This window comes from Ursus arctos, unplaced genomic scaffold (genome assembly GCF_023065955.2).
Source record: "Ursus arctos isolate Adak ecotype North America unplaced genomic scaffold, UrsArc2.0 scaffold_20, whole genome shotgun sequence".
NCBI lineage: Eukaryota > Metazoa > Chordata > Mammalia > Carnivora > Ursidae > Ursus > Ursus arctos.
In genome coordinates, this window is record NW_026622875.1 from 46,753,515 (window position 1) to 46,768,502 (window position 14,988).

At 52.3% G+C, this 14,988-nt stretch overlaps 1 protein-coding gene across 1 annotated transcript in view; it reads left to right on the forward strand.

Moving 5' to 3' along the window:
* The first annotated feature begins 1,518 nt into the window (after nt 1-1,518).
* CCDC13 (coiled-coil domain containing 13) overlaps nt 1,519-14,988 on the forward strand; it is a 38,047-nt gene continuing 24,577 nt past the window's right edge. The window contains exons 1-6 of the mRNA XM_026496822.4: nt 1,519-1,739; nt 3,770-3,918; nt 7,424-7,566; nt 8,948-9,037; nt 13,006-13,122; nt 14,327-14,431. Of these exons, the coding sequence (XP_026352607.2) occupies nt 1,519-1,739; nt 3,770-3,918; nt 7,424-7,566; nt 8,948-9,037; nt 13,006-13,122; nt 14,327-14,431 (825 nt within the window). The remainder of the gene's footprint in view (nt 1,740-3,769; nt 3,919-7,423; nt 7,567-8,947; nt 9,038-13,005; nt 13,123-14,326; nt 14,432-14,988) is intronic.

The window sequence follows — 14,988 nt, forward strand, 5'->3', positions numbered from 1 at the left end:
GTCACAAAAGAAGATATATGGAAATGGCCAGTAAGCCCATGATAAGATAATCAATATAATTGGACATGAGGGAAATGCAAATTGAAAGCACGCTGAGATCCTACTGCATACCCACTAGAAAGACTAAAATTGAGACTGACCATATTAAATGCTGGCAAGGATGGGGAGCAACGGGAACTCTCATACCCTGCTGGTGGGGATGGAAATTGTTACAGTCACTCTAGGAAACAAGTTAGCAGTTTCTGATAAAGCTAACATAAATTTACCATACAACATGGCATTTCCACTTCTGTGTCTTTACCCAAGGGAAATTAAAAAAAAAAAAAAAACCTATGTTCACACACAGACTTTCCTGTATATGAATGTTCATAGCAGCTTTATTCATAATAGCTGACAATGGAAACAGCTCTGGTGTCCAATAACAGGTGAGTGTGGGAACAAACTGGGATATATCTACACAGTGGGATACTACCTAACCGTAAATAGGAACGAACTAATGACGCATGCAACAACATGGATGAGTCTCTAGAAGATAGTACTAAGCACACACGCACACAAAACAGCAAAACTAAACACAGAACAAAACAAAAACAAACCACAGACCTACCAGGGGATTCCAATTATATGAGATTCTAGAAAAAGCAAAACCATAAGTGACCAAAAGCAGACTGGAATTTGCCTGGGGTTGGGCCTGGCAGGGAGACTGACTGCAAAGGGGCACAAAGGAACTTCTTCGATGTGAAAGAAATGTTCTACAGCGATGATGGTCGTGGTTTACACAAGTATATGTATTTGTCAAGACTCGTTTGCACACATAAAATGGTCTATTTTATTGTCAATGAATTATACTTCAATAGAACTAATTAAAAAGAAAACAAAACTCATCTTTAATAGCAGAGGTCAGAATAGTGGTTACTTGGGGAAGGGGGGACACCTGCCTGGAGAGGGCACACGATGGCCTGTTTGGGAGGACAGTAAGTACTCTATATCTTGATCTAGGTAGTCACCATAGGAATGTATACTTCTATTAAGATTCATTGAGCTGTACACTCAGGACCTATGCAATTTACCATCTGTAAATTATACTTAAAATTTAAAAAGTAATGATGTCTGGACCCTAGTCGCAGAAATTGGGATTTAATTGGTGCAAGGATGCTGTGCCCAAGCTGTGCTATATTTTAGGGGCTCCTAGGAGAGTCTAATATCCAGCCAGAGTTGAGAGCCACTGTTTTTAGAGACAGGAAGGAGAACAGTGTTGAGTCTGAGCGGTGGCGGGGAGTATTCTGACACCACTCGCGGTCTGGGGGCACATTCAGTGCCGGGGAGGATGCTTGGCTCAGCTTTGGCTTTCAGGGGATTTGAGGTCAGGGTGGGTCTCCTGAGCTTCTATATGGACCCACACAAGGCTAAACAGGGTCCTCCAGACTTGCAAGCTGTAGACAGAGCTGACTGTGTGCGGAGCACTCTCGGGAAATGTGTACTTGGAGGGGTTGCGCCTTTTCCTACTCCTAGGACAAGATGGCAGCAGATGAAGGTGCACAGGACACCTTACGGCTCCAGTTCAAGGCCATGCAGGAGATGCAGCACAAAAGGCTGCAGAAGCAGATGGAGAAACAGAAGGAAAAGGAACTGAGCCTCGGAATCAAAGTCGATGACCAAAAAGAGCTCTTGGAGATCTCCGACGGCCTCAGCCTTCTCCAAGCTGGGGAGCAAAGCTCGAAAAACAGCTTTGAGCAGAGGTAAAGGCAAGTTTGAACTCTCTCAGGAACACTGGAGGGGGGTAGGGAGGGTGGGGGCGAACTGGTCACAGACCACCGGGCCATCAGGTTGACTAGGTGTGTCTTTATAAGTTGAGCCACAGAGGATTTGACACAGGTTGTTACTGAAGACTTGGGTCTGATAGATCTGTGCTCCTGTGGTTATAACTTGATATGAACTATATTTAAAAATCATTTAAAGTCAAATGGAAAATTTGAAGCTCAGCGGGGTGTAGCTTATTCACTCGAATTTTCTTATTCAGTCTCTCATGAAAACCATGTTTGGGTTTCTGAGGAGCTGGTTGGCCAACTCTGATGGTTCATAAATGATCATTGCTCCAAATTCTCATCTGGGATCGTTCTCCTATGCCAGTTTCCCTTTCCTGACACATAACAACCCATAAACATACCTGTGTAAAAAAGCTCTTGTGGGTTCCTTGGTTCTTCATTTGAAAGGAGTCCAGAATCTTCTCATTTTGCTCTAAATTCAACAATATCACAGATGCATGTTGATTTTTACTTGCTATTAGAAGCAGAAGGCTATGTTGATACAAAATTTTCTGCTAGCAAAAAAAAAGAAAGAAAGAAAAAAGAAAAGAAAAGAGAAAAGAGAAGAGAAGAAAAGAAAAGAAAAGAAAAAGAAACCACAATAATTGTTGAGTTGACTCTTTGCTTCTGGTTTGGCCCAGAATCTATCTTCTCCATTTTCAGATTCTTACTTTTCATGGCTTCTCAATTTTCAAAATATTCTGCTAAAAAATGCTAATTGGGAAAAACATACAGGTTGCTCAATAATTGACAAAGTTCCTGTGGTTCCTGAATATGAGCTCTAAGTTCACCCGAGACCTATTTCCCGATGATCTTTCCCCAAATCAGAGAAACTGGAATTGGTGGAGACTTGAGCTATTGGTAGAGTAACAACACTAATGATAGTATCAGGGGCGCCTGGGTAGCTCAGTCGGTTAAACGTCCAACTTTTGATTTTGGCTCAGGTCTTGATTTCAGGGTTGTGAGTTCAAGCCCTGTGTTGGGCTCCATGCTCGGTGCGGAGCCTACTTTAAAAATAGTAATAATGATCATGATCATGATAATATCAGTTGTTACCTATTAATTACTGTTCCCTCTAACTTATCTAACTTCCTTGCTTCCCACACACCTGTTCCTAGGGAGCCCGTTCCACGCCTCACAGTAGACGTGATCCCAGACCCATCAGCCACGCATTTCTCATGTTTTAAAGTGCTGAAGAGAGCCTGGCAAGGCGACTCATGATAAACAAAACCAGCCACCTGCTCTGACTTTCTGCCCGGTTTACCCGCAATTGCTATTTGGTCTCCTAATGTGTGTGTATATATACATACATGCAGTCACGACCTTCAGTGTCGTTCCGGGTATCACTTATGTGCATGTCACAAGCTTTGATGCTGCTACGGTCAGTCTGTTCTAAATGCTTTATGACACACATTACAATTTCTTCTCAACCCATTTGTAATTTAGGAGTGTGTGTGTGTTTTTTAGTTCCAAACAGATGATGGGTTTTGGGGCTTGCTCTTTCTTTTAATTTTTGCCACCTTTTTTACTATTGATTTCTAATTTTAGTCAATTGCCATTAAAGAAAATGGCCTGTATGATGTCCACTATGTGGAATTTGCCAAGATTGCCTTTGTGGCCTGTTATATAATACATTTTTATCCACATTCCATGGGTGCTTGAAGGAGTATGGATTCTTGGAGAGGGGCAGTCAGTTATATAGCCCTCCCTCTAATCCATGGTAAATGATGTTATTCAAACCTTGTCTCTCCTTTCGTGTGTGTATGTGTGTGTGTGCGCGCAAGCATGTGCGTGTGTAATCACTCTGTTGTGAGAACAGTGTGTTAAAATCTGCCCATTGACGTTTTCCATTTCATACAGACCAGTCTTATCACCACCTAGTGTCCGACCAGATACAACACACCTGGGTGGTGGAGGCCTATCTCCCGCCCACCCGTCCCTATAATTCTGCCCTTGCCCTGTAGGATGCTTGAAGATGAGATCGCACACCTTCGAGAGCAGCTCAGGGAGACGGTGGATGAAAACGGGCGATTGTACAAGCTGCTGAAAGAAAGGGACTTTGAAATCAAACATCTCAAAAAGAAAATAGAAGAGGACAGATTTGCCTTCACAGGTAGCTCGGGCATGGCTGTAACAGTCCCTGCCCAGAAGTCCCAGTAGCCAGCCCAGCCACCGAGGAGCCCCCTGGGCAGGGCAACCAGCAGGTTCCAGAGGGCAGGTTCTCGAGAGAGAGTGCCAAGGGTCAGCTGTGGTCAGGCTTGTCCAGATGAGTCCCGGAAATGAAGGAGAGGGTAGAGGAAGAGAGCAGGCGCAGGGTGCCAGCGTGCCAGGAAACAGGAGCGCAGGAACAGCAGGGACAGTCGGCAGGCATTCTGGGTAGTGTCGGTGGCCCAGCTAGGACTCACGACAGGGACTCCCCATGGATGCTCGCTGCACGCGGTGGGCCAGCAGGGTCCATTTGGTCTTGCTCTCTGGCTCAGACACTGTGTTATGGGTGGGAAAAAGCCCCGGTGAAGTAGGCATTTACTCCACAGCACTTGCTCTTCCAGAAAAGCAGATGGGACAGCGAAGGTAGCTGTTCTGAGGGGATTTCCTAGGACCCAGTAGGGTCTAGAGTGGGCCCAGCCCTTCAGGTCTGGGCTGGACTTTGGCTCTGTTGGTAAGGATGTTGGCCTCTGGGCCTGGAGATGACCTTAGCTCTGTGGGTGTGGGCTGGACATTGGCTCTGTGGTTATGAGCTAAACCTTGGCCCTGCAGATCTGGTAGGGACCTTGGTCCTGACTGTTCTCTGTTCCATATATACCCATTGAGCAATTCCCAGGTAGCTGACTAAACCAGAAAGTTGGTGTAACCAATCACAGATAACAGCGGGCCTCCGCCGACATCTACCAGGGCATCCCTCCCTACCTTTGAGAGCCAGTCTCTTTAAGGTTAGATGCATGCAAAGCACCAGTACTGAATTAAAAAGCAAAGGGAATTTGGTATCCTGAAGGCCCTTGGTAGCCTATTGTGTCTCCCTCCATTCTTTGGCCTTTTCTGTCTAAAACAAAAACCACACTAAGGAGAAGGACTTGTGAGACACAGAAACACACCCATCCTGGCTCGGGTTCACATGCAAAGGGGCAGCTTGCCCTTCGGCAAGGCTGTAGAGAAACCAATGAGCTCCAGGGAGAAGCAGAAGATGCCTCCTTGCCCCAGGAGACTGGGGACCCAGGGACTCCTCCCTCTCGCCCAGCCTGTCCCATGCTCTCTCTTTGTTGTCTCTGCCCGGTTGCTCATAGCCTCATCCGATTGCAGCCCTAATCTTCCCCAAGACCTCTTGAATCCAGTCCTCACTGTGTAGTCCCCATTTCTGACTTCCAACGTCAAGTTTGGAAGAGAAAAGTCTGCCGGGCCCGGCACATGTTTTTAGACCAGGCCGCAAGCGACGGGCTGCTGACAGCTGGTGGACTGGTTTTCCTTTGTCTGGATTTTTAGTTATCGCTTTTATTCTGTTTTTTAAAAACTATATTTCTTTGTACGAGTTTTTAGTGATTGCTCAGGTGATCACAAAATACATAACCTTTTCCCAGTCTACTTAGAATGAGTGTTTTACCACTTCAAGCAGAATGAAGAAACTACCACCCTGTGGATCCCTTTACCCTCCCCCATGTAGTGCCGCTTGGATATGTATTCTATCTCTATATAGCGAAAATCCCAACAGACAGTGTTGTAATATTTGCTGTCAGTCATTACACATAAAGAGCCTAAGGGGAAAAAATATTATATTTACCTACATATTTAGCATTTTTGTGCTTGTCCCTTCACTGCTGCCCCCTTACCCTGTGGCTGCAGCCTCAAGAGTGGGGCTTGGGAAAGCAAACTAACAAAAAAACTCAGATTTTTCTTGTTTTCTCTGAGTCCCCCTTCCCGCCCTTTAGACTAGAGAGGGCCTCTCTTGGACCTCTTCATGGCCTCTAGTTCCAGGATTTTTGAGTCCTGGAAGGAAAACATAACCCAGAAAACTCACTGCTGGGCCACGTGCACTTCTAGGTCTGGCTTCCATCCCCAGGTTCTGAGCCCTTTCTCTTGAAGCGTCCCCAGCCTCTTCAGCAGATAGGAGGTGGCCAAGGGCAGCTGCTCCTAGTTGCCCTATTCAATGCCCGGCCCAGGCCAGCAGCAACAAGCCTGGGCTGAGTCGCTTTGAAAACCATCCAGCATGCTTGTTTACCTCCCATCAGTTGTCACTCTCAGGCTGTTCTGGGGCTCAGGATGGTTGTATTAAAAAGCAAGCCTAGGAAGGTGTCCCTGCCATTGCTGGGGGGTCAGAAGCAGTCAGAGAACCTGCAGACCATCTGAGGGGACCTGCTGTTGCACAGCTGGCCTGGGGGTTCCAAGGCTACCCAGTCAGTCAGTGGCCACGCTGGGCTAGCTCCCATTGCCTGCCATCTGCACAGCCCCACACCGTTTAACTTCCCACACTCACACCCTTCCAGCTACCTCTTCCCCAGCCTCCTGCCCTTGCCCGCTGTGTTCCAGCTACTCCGCCTTGCCTGATGGTCCTCCGATACTCCAAACATATTCCTGCCTCTGGACCTTTGCACTTGCTGTGCCCTCTTCTTAGAATACTCCTCCTAGTTGAAAACACTCTTCTTGATGGCTTGACCCCTCACTTCATTCATCCAGGTCTCTGTTCACACAGACCTCCTCAGGCAGGCCTTTCCTGACCACTCCGTCTGAAATAGCATCACCCCTCCCTCTCACCCTCTTGCCCAGCTTCGCTTTGTTTCATAGTATGTAGTCCTCCCAGACATCAGAATCCATATTTATTTGTTTTTATCATCTGTCTCCCCGGCTAGAATGTAAACTCCATAAGTCGTTTTTATTCACCGTTGAATCCCTAGTACAGACAGTGCCCAGTACTTGGTGTAACCCAATCAACATCTGCAAAGGGATGCGTGCATTTGTACCGGTCAGGTGTCACCACAAAACTCTGGGTAAGAAACCACCACATAACGTCAGCAGCATTCAGCAAGAAGCACGTATTGAGCTCAAACATCTGGGGTTAATTGGGGCTCCACAGATCTAGGCCAGGCCTGGCTAGGGTGGTTCAGCCTTGTTCCACGTGTCTCTTCCTCTTCCTGGGACCTGCCAACTGGGCTGGCTGTGTGCCCGTGGAGATGGCATGGACAAAAGAGGGGGAATTAACTGCACAAGTGCTTTTCAAGTCTCTACGTGTGCGTTATCTGCCAACAAGCCATTAGCCAAACAAATCATTGGCTGAGCCAGAGTCAGGGGGCCGTAGAAGGGTCGAGGGGGTCCAGCGTATTGGCTGGAGGGCACGGCAGAGTCACAGAGCCTGAGGTGTGGAGGTGTAACCCTGTCACGGAGGAGGGCATGAAGAATTGGGGCAATAAATTTATATCCCATAGAAGTAAAATTTATACTTTTCTGAGTGGCTGCATTTCTTCTCATTGGAGTTGGGTTTCAGGGTTCCGAGGTATGCGGTCACTCCCCTGAGCCTCTGCCCTTTGGTGAGTGTTCTAGCTTTGAACACCCTGGGGCCGTCGGTACCGTGGCCGGAGTTTGATGTGTGGGCCTGCGTGTTTCACTCACCTCGCTGTTCTCCTTCATGGCAGGGACAGCCGGTGTGGCCGGGGATGTGATCGCCACCAAAATCGTCGAGCTGTCCAAAAAGAACCGGGTGCTGACGGCAGAGTCCGAGGGCGCGAAAACCCGAGTGAAACAGCTGAGCAATCGCGTCCAGGCGCTGGAGCGGGAAGTGAGGGGCCTTGGTCATTCCTGCCTCTAGAGGGGACTCCCAGGACCCGGGGCCACTCCTCCAGAGAGGCAGCCACACTTAGATGCTTTGGGCCTTCTGAAGGGCTTTTGGGTCAGTGTTTGCAAAGAGCTCCTCAGTCTTTGTCATGTCCTGAGGGGGGAAAGTGTGTCAGGAAGCAAGGGGGCACAGGGCACAGGAAGGCAGCTGTCGGAGTGGTGAGGACACTGACCCGGAGCCTGACCACCCGGGTGTGAATCTCAGCTCCGTCACTGACCGGCTTTGTGACTTCGAGTAGGTTATAAACTCACTGTGCCTCAGTTTCCTCCAGCTGACACACAGTAGTCCTAAGAGTCCTCACCCTGAGGTGTTTCTGACGATGAAGAGACGGAACAATGGAAGATGCTTCGGCCGGTGCCCGGCACATAGCAAGCACCGGATAAATGTTTGTTGCCTGAACTAACAGGGATCCTCGCTAGTGCAAAGCTAGAAGCAGGAGCACTCCAGCACCCTGTCTCACTTGTGCCCGTTTTCCTCTTTCCGCTGCCCCCTGCCCTCCCACAGCTAGGCACAGGCCCCCTCCGGCCTTGCCAGGACACAGCCCAAGCAGTTCATGGTCCTGAACCACCTCAAGCTCTGTGCCAGGCCCTGCAGGGGGGAATGAAATAGGCATGGGCCTTGCCCTCCTCAGAGGCAGACCCAGCACCGAGGGCCTCTTAGAGCAGGGGACGCGCACAGTGGGTCCCTGGAGGGTGGAAAGGGGCCACACTGGGAAAGGTGGGACCTGCTCCCCCCGCCGCCACCGAGAACCAAGGCCCCGAGTGGGGAAGAAGGTCTGAGAAGAAACTCGGGTGGCCAAGAGTGGAGGAAGATGAGGTCACAGGGGTGGGAGGACAGGCCACCCGGCCTTGTCAGACATGGTCTGGTCTTTGTGTGAACAGTCGGGAAAGTTTTAAAGGGGCAGTTGGCTGGCTGTATGGAGCGCTGGGCTTGGCTGGCTCCAGGCCGTGAGCCCGTGGGGCAGGTTTCTTAGCATTTCTGACCCTGTCTTCTTGTCTACCACATGAAGTCCATAATCCCTTTACGCTGCGCCTCCCAGATTGTGGACAGAGCTCCAGGATACAGACCACGGCTGCAGCATTACGTATGAAGCTGTTAGTGAATCCCAGTGTGTGACCGGGGAGTGGGGCGGACCATCAGTTAAACCCTTTCGCATCGCAGAGCAGTTTGTAGGGGCGAGCTCTTCTGTTAATGGTCCTGAAGCGAGCTGAGAGGTGAGCCAGTGAGATCAGTGACCACACACCCGCCGCGGCACAGAGCACCGCACTCAGACATCACAGTTGCCAAGCAGAATCCAGTATTAAATGCAAGGTTTGCTTTTCAGCTGCAGGCGGCCCTGGCCAGGCTACCAGCCAAGGCAGCCACCGACGTGGGAGCCAAGGCGTCGAGGACTCAGATGGGAGACAGAGGCTTGGTATGAATTCTCTTCTGTTCTGGGGAGTCTGCGAGGCTGCCGTGGGCCTGGGCCTCCTGTCCCCTATGGGAGTGTGGGCGCCTCCGTCCGGGGTCCACCCCATGGCTGAGCCCATGCCCACCAGGGCAGCATCCTCAGCGCCATCATCAGGGAACAGCAACCTAGTCTGTGGCCTGAGGCCAGGAATGCCCCAGGGCAGGCCAGTGAAGGTCTAACTCTGATTCAGTCCCCAGAGAGGGAGAATAGGAAGGGCCTGAGGAACATGGAACCCTTGAATTTCAGGACGAGCAGGGAAGGCCTTGTCCAACTGGCCTCCCACTCTCAGCCCAGCTGCATCCTTTACAGTATCCTCACTGGGGAGACATCCAGCCCCTTACTTACCCCCAGGGACAGGGAGCTCACTACTGCGCAATAGAGCCCTGTTGGGGGTGGGGGGCATTCATATCGTGAGAAGTCTTCCCTTTGTGGAGCTCCAAGTCTACAAAGTCAAAGTGACTATTGGGAACGGCAGCTTGTTCCCCAGATTCCATTCTACTTAGCCAGTGAGTAGGGCCCGGAACCAAGGAAATGGGAATTGCAGCTCCATGAAAGGAAGGCAGTCTGACCCTGTGGGCGACAAGGGAGGGGCAAGGAACCCACGCCAGATAATAAGTAGCCTCAGAGTCTTAAGAACAACCCAGGAGGCCTCCCCAGGGGTGTTCTTGGAGACACAGGGAGTCAAGCCTTAGGGCTCCCTGTTCAGTCCTCCTTTTCTTGCTCCACCTCCCTTTGCCTACAACTCAGGGGCAAGCCACCTCATGCCTGTCTTGGGGAGAATTCAGCCGTCAGTCTAGAGTGATAGGCCTCTAGGGTTCCAGGAGGGAGCCTAGTGGGGTGAAAGCTAGTCTTGTGTAACCCTGTCTCACCGCTGGGGAAGTGATAGAGGGGCTCTGCCCTTGGCAGGGGCTGTTCTGTAGGGCCTCTCCTGGCTCCAGGGGACACAGCTAAGCTGTTCCCACTTTATCTAGAACACTGAGCATCGCCGTGTCCCTGACTAGGCTGCCAGTGGTGGGAGACTGCTTGTTCAGTCACTTGTTGAGCGTGATAGGATTTTCTGAGCCCTGTGACACAGGGAATCCAAGACAGGGCCTTCGTCCATAGGGGAGCCCAAGAGGGGAGACGAGCAGCCACACTGAAGGAAGGAGGGGGACAGGGCCTTCAGAAAGGGCCCCAGGGCCTCAAAGTTCACAGAGGGAGCACACCCTCCATGTGAGGCGGCTAGGAGGTGGGCTGGAGGAGGGGGTCCTGAGGTGGGCCTTGCTGGAGAGGGGGAGTAGGGGAGGGCACTCCAGCAGGTGCGGTACCAGCCAAGGCTGAGAGGCCGGGGAGCCTGAGTACTCCTATTCTGTTTGCTAGCTGGGTGTCGGCTGGACAATGTTTGGCCGCAGCCTAGGGCCCACGAGGGGAAAGGGCAATGTAAGCCGAGCGAGGCTAGGGTGGGGTCACCACGGAGGGCGGCCTTGACTGGCAGCTGGAGCGGGCGCGCTCAGCTTTGCTCGGTGGCCACAGGGAGCCTGGTAGGCTTCTGACAGAGGAGTGGGTGACGGGCGGTGAGCCTCAGTTCAGCAGCACCCTGTGTTTTCCAGGGCACTTCTGATCGGAGAGAGAGCAAAAGCAACGTTGCCCCTCACTACACGGTTCAGGGTAGCACAAGCCTGAACCGCCCTTCGGAGGCCTGCGCTCACTGCATGTTCTGGCCGCCATGTGCCGGAGAGCGTTCTGGAGCGGAGCTGAATGCCCTGCCTCCACTTGGCATGGTCGGCGTGGGGCTCCCAGGGGCTGTGCTGCGAGCAGCATTGGCATTGTCTGTTCCCCTCGGACTGCCTTCCAGTTATTCCCTCAAAGAAAATAGCCCAGGGAAGGGGAGGGCTAGGCCCATGCTCAAGTCCCCCACAAAGCCTGTGGAATTTCGCTCTGGGCAGAGGCAGCTCTGAGATGGCAGCGACGTGGGGCTGGCCCAGCCGTCCAGGAGGGGAGGACTGGGGGCTTGGCGGAGCAGTGGGGAGAGGGCTGCCACGCATGTGGGCCCAGCCCTCACTAGGACACTGGCTAGCCCTCAGCCCCCTTTGGCAGCGACCCCACGCCAAGCAAGGCCCCCCGCATTGCCCTCTGTCGGAATCTGCCCCAGACAGCAGCCTTCATACGCATCTCCTCTCAACACTCCCAGGCCCCCCGGACGCTGGTGTTAATACACCCCTATTTTACAGAAGAGGAAACCAGGCTTGGAGAGGGGCGTCATTGCCTGCGTTCTAGCTCTGGTCCAAGATGCGTGCTCTCCCCGTGCTTTGAGCAGGGTCACGGCCATCATGTGGGACGCTCCTAAACACAGCTCCAGCACCACCGCCTGTCGGGGCCAGCGGGCCTCGTGGCACCGAGGACCCGACAGGCAGGGTGCGCTGCTTCCCAGCCCGGGGCACGTGCAGAGTAGCGCCTTAGCTGGGGAAGGACAGGCATCCAACAGCAGGGAGAAGGAATGGCAAGCAGCCAGGCGGGGGAAGGGACACACACACACACACACACACACACACTTTTTTTTAAAGATACATTTGTGTTTTATGTAAGTTCCCAGTTTATACTCTGTTCACGCTGGGTATTCTGTTTAGCCTCATGGTGGTGCTGTGAAGAAGCAGGACAGAGAAGGATTCTTCTACCTATTCCATCAGTGAGGAAACCAGATGAGGTCAGGCTTCTTGGACTGGGTGTCCGGTTCCCATTTCCTTCCCCAGTGGTTTTCACCTGGGCTGTCCACAACTTCTGGGGACCCAGGAACTTCCCAGACCCGATCTCCGTGGATCTGCCTTCCGCACTAGTGGCCCCAGGGGATTCTGTGCGCCTGCTGAGGAAAGCTCAGAAAGCCACCGCAGCACCTGCCCTGCTTCCCAGAAGTTCAGCCCACCTGGTCTGTTGGGGCAGGAGCAGATGGTTTTGGTATCATTGCCTGATGGAATGTTCAGCCCACCCACGATGCCTGGGGTCCTGAAACAGCTTCAAGTGGGAGAATCAGCCAGGTCAGGGGAAGGACCCGGCTTCTTCTAATCTGACCGTGTCACCCTCAACCGGCTGTGTGCCCTAGGGCAAGTGACTCCCCGTCTTTGGGCCTTATTTTCATCACTTATGGAAGGGGTTCCAGTAGGCTGACTGTGAAATTCCTTTAATGTCAGCCTTCTGTGAGTCGCAGAAACTTCTACTGAAGACCGTGAAATGGGCAGCACATTTGAGAAAAATTTACATCCCAGTAATTTAAATCAAACATTATTTAAAAAAAAAAATTGCTCAGAGTTCCAGCAGGCAGAGTTCTCGTGGTTGCAGCAGTCCTTCAAGCCACAGAAATGGAGCATTTGGCGATGAAACTGGGTCCTGATTTCTGTTGCGTGAGCTCATTGCCAGGAAAGGGGGCCCAAGGCCCAAGCTGATGGTTTCGGAAGAAGGAGGCCCCAAGTTAGGATGGTCGTTGGGGGTTGCCTTCTGTGATGGAGTTAGCCCCCTCTTTATTCTGAGTGGAGATGGTTTAGCCACGGTACCAGCCTCCGGAGCACAGCAGAGTGCCCACGTCTAGGAAGTTTCTGGAGCCTGCGGGCCTCCTGCAGGGGCTCCCCGTCTGTGGCCACCGCCTGCGTCCCTGGATGTGCAATGCTCTGAGCGAAGGGCTTACCCCCAGAGGTGTGCTGCCAGGATTCACGTCCTTGCTCCCCCTTTCCCAGCCAGGTCCCCCCCAGCCAAGGGCACTCCCCCTCCGCCAGCCTCAGCTTTGCCTCTGGAAGGGGCTGACAACAGAACCCACGTCACAGAGGTTCGAGAGGATTCAGTGAGTTGCTCCACGTGGAGCACCGAGCGCGGGGCCTGGCACAGCCCTGGCTGAACGGAGCTATGATTATCATTACTACTTCGGCAACAAGTGACCCGTTCTCTCCTCTGTCCTGCCCAACTAGCCAGAGACCCCAGAGGTGAAGGTCTTGCAGGACAGGCTGGCAGCCACAAACCTGAAAATGAGCGACCTCCGCAACCAGATCCAGTCCGTGAAGCAGGAGCTCCGGATGGCCCAGAAGGTATTCCAGAGCCAGGGGTCAGGAGTTCTCGTCTGGCTGAGCTTGGGAAGAGCGGGGCAAGGACAATAGGTTCCATTCGGGAGCAGCAAGTGCTTGGCCCCGTGAGCAACATGCGCCGGGCAGGCTCCAGCTCCAGGAGCTTCCTTCTATCCGCCCTTCCTACAGACCGGCGGAGAGAGGGGTTCCTGGCTGCCTGCGCGGCCCTCGTGGTGCCTTCCCCGCCCTGGACAGAGGAGGACAGTGCCCTTTACCCAGCGAGAATCCTGTAGACTTTCTTTGTGCTCCGTGCACCCTAGTAGGTCCCGAGTCTCTCCTTAATGAGCCACCTTGGACTTGGAAGCCGGCCAAGACTTGCCTCCTGCCCTTTGCTGTCTGTAATATTAGAAAATGAATAGGTTGTTTGTGTATTAAAGGCCCCTTTCAAAGGAAAATACTCAGACTTGGGATGCAGGCCCAGCTGGTTCATTATTTATTTTTATTTACATAGTGAATTCTCTGGCATTTGTCTTCCCTGCTGGAACCACTCAGACTAGCCAAGATTTCCAAAACAGTGTTTTATTGTGGAAACAAGCGCCAGAGACTCCATGCGCTAGATTGCCTCCTGTGACAGGCTTCGGAGGGGCCCGGGGCACCAGCTGGAGTGTTTTGTTTCCACCTCGAAGCCTTGAGGTAGGGCCTGCACCCCACCCTTCAACAGCCACAATTTCTGGGCCTTTCTGGAGTCAAACATCCCCACCTGACGTTTGCTGGTCCTCCTTCTTGAGGCACTTACACGCGGCCCCCAGTCAGTGGCTTTTCACAGAAGTGGAGGCCTGTGGCAGTGTACTTCCTGTAGCCATCCAGAATGATCTCGGGTCTAAGTGGCAGGTGAACAAATTGAGGAAGCAGATTTTGGTCAACTTTGTGGTTCACGCATCCCAGAATATGTCAAGAGCAGAGGGCCCCATCTGAGCCCTATTGGCAGTTCCTCGCCTGCTGGAAGCATCACCAAGAAATGCAGGGGACGAGGGGGGTCACTACTTTCCCAGGGACTGCTGCTCTGAGAGCACGGTCAGCCGGCCTTGGAGGCAGGAAGAAGGCGTGCAGGCGGGGGCCAGGCCCTCTGGGAGCCCCACGCGCCAGCACCGCTTCTGAGGGGGCAGCAGTTTGGGGGCTCTGGTGGGACTCTCTCTCCTGGCCTCGCTGAAGACCCTGCCTTTTTCAGGTTTTGACCAGCGAGGTCGGGGAAGATGTGAATGTCCAGCAGCTCCTGTCCTCCCCGGGGAGCTGGAGGGGCCGGGCTCAGCAGATTCTCGTGCTGCAAAGCAAGGTGAGTGAACTTCTGGCCCTGAACAGACGGCTTGAAACGCCCCGGAAAGGTCGCCCCACCCCACATGAGAGACGCGGAACCCTAAAAAGGCCCTCAGGCTCGGCAGAGCATACTTGCAGGACTGTCGTTTGATATTCTCCCCCACCGGCCTGATTTTAATTGTTATTTGATGAACAAGCATTTATATAACACCACGTGCCAGGCACTGGCGCTTAGCGAATGCCAAAACCTTTGATTTATTTTACCCTAGGCATATTTTTTCCCCTAGTTCATGTAAATTTGCGTGACTGTTGTACTCGCCGGCTTTTTCCAGTTTCATCCAGATGCTTGTAGACTTTTGAAAGTTTGAATTACCCTATAAAGATGTAGCCTTGTCTCCCTCTTTATGTTCTAAATATTTTGGAGCATTCTAGAGGCTAGAAGCTGGGGCTCCGGAGCCAGGCTGCTTGGATTCAAACCTCAACTCTTGACTCAGCAGCTGTACGACCTGGGGCAAGTTCCTTCACCTCTCTGGGCCTCAGTTTCATTCTCCTATGCCGTGGATAATGGTAGCAGCT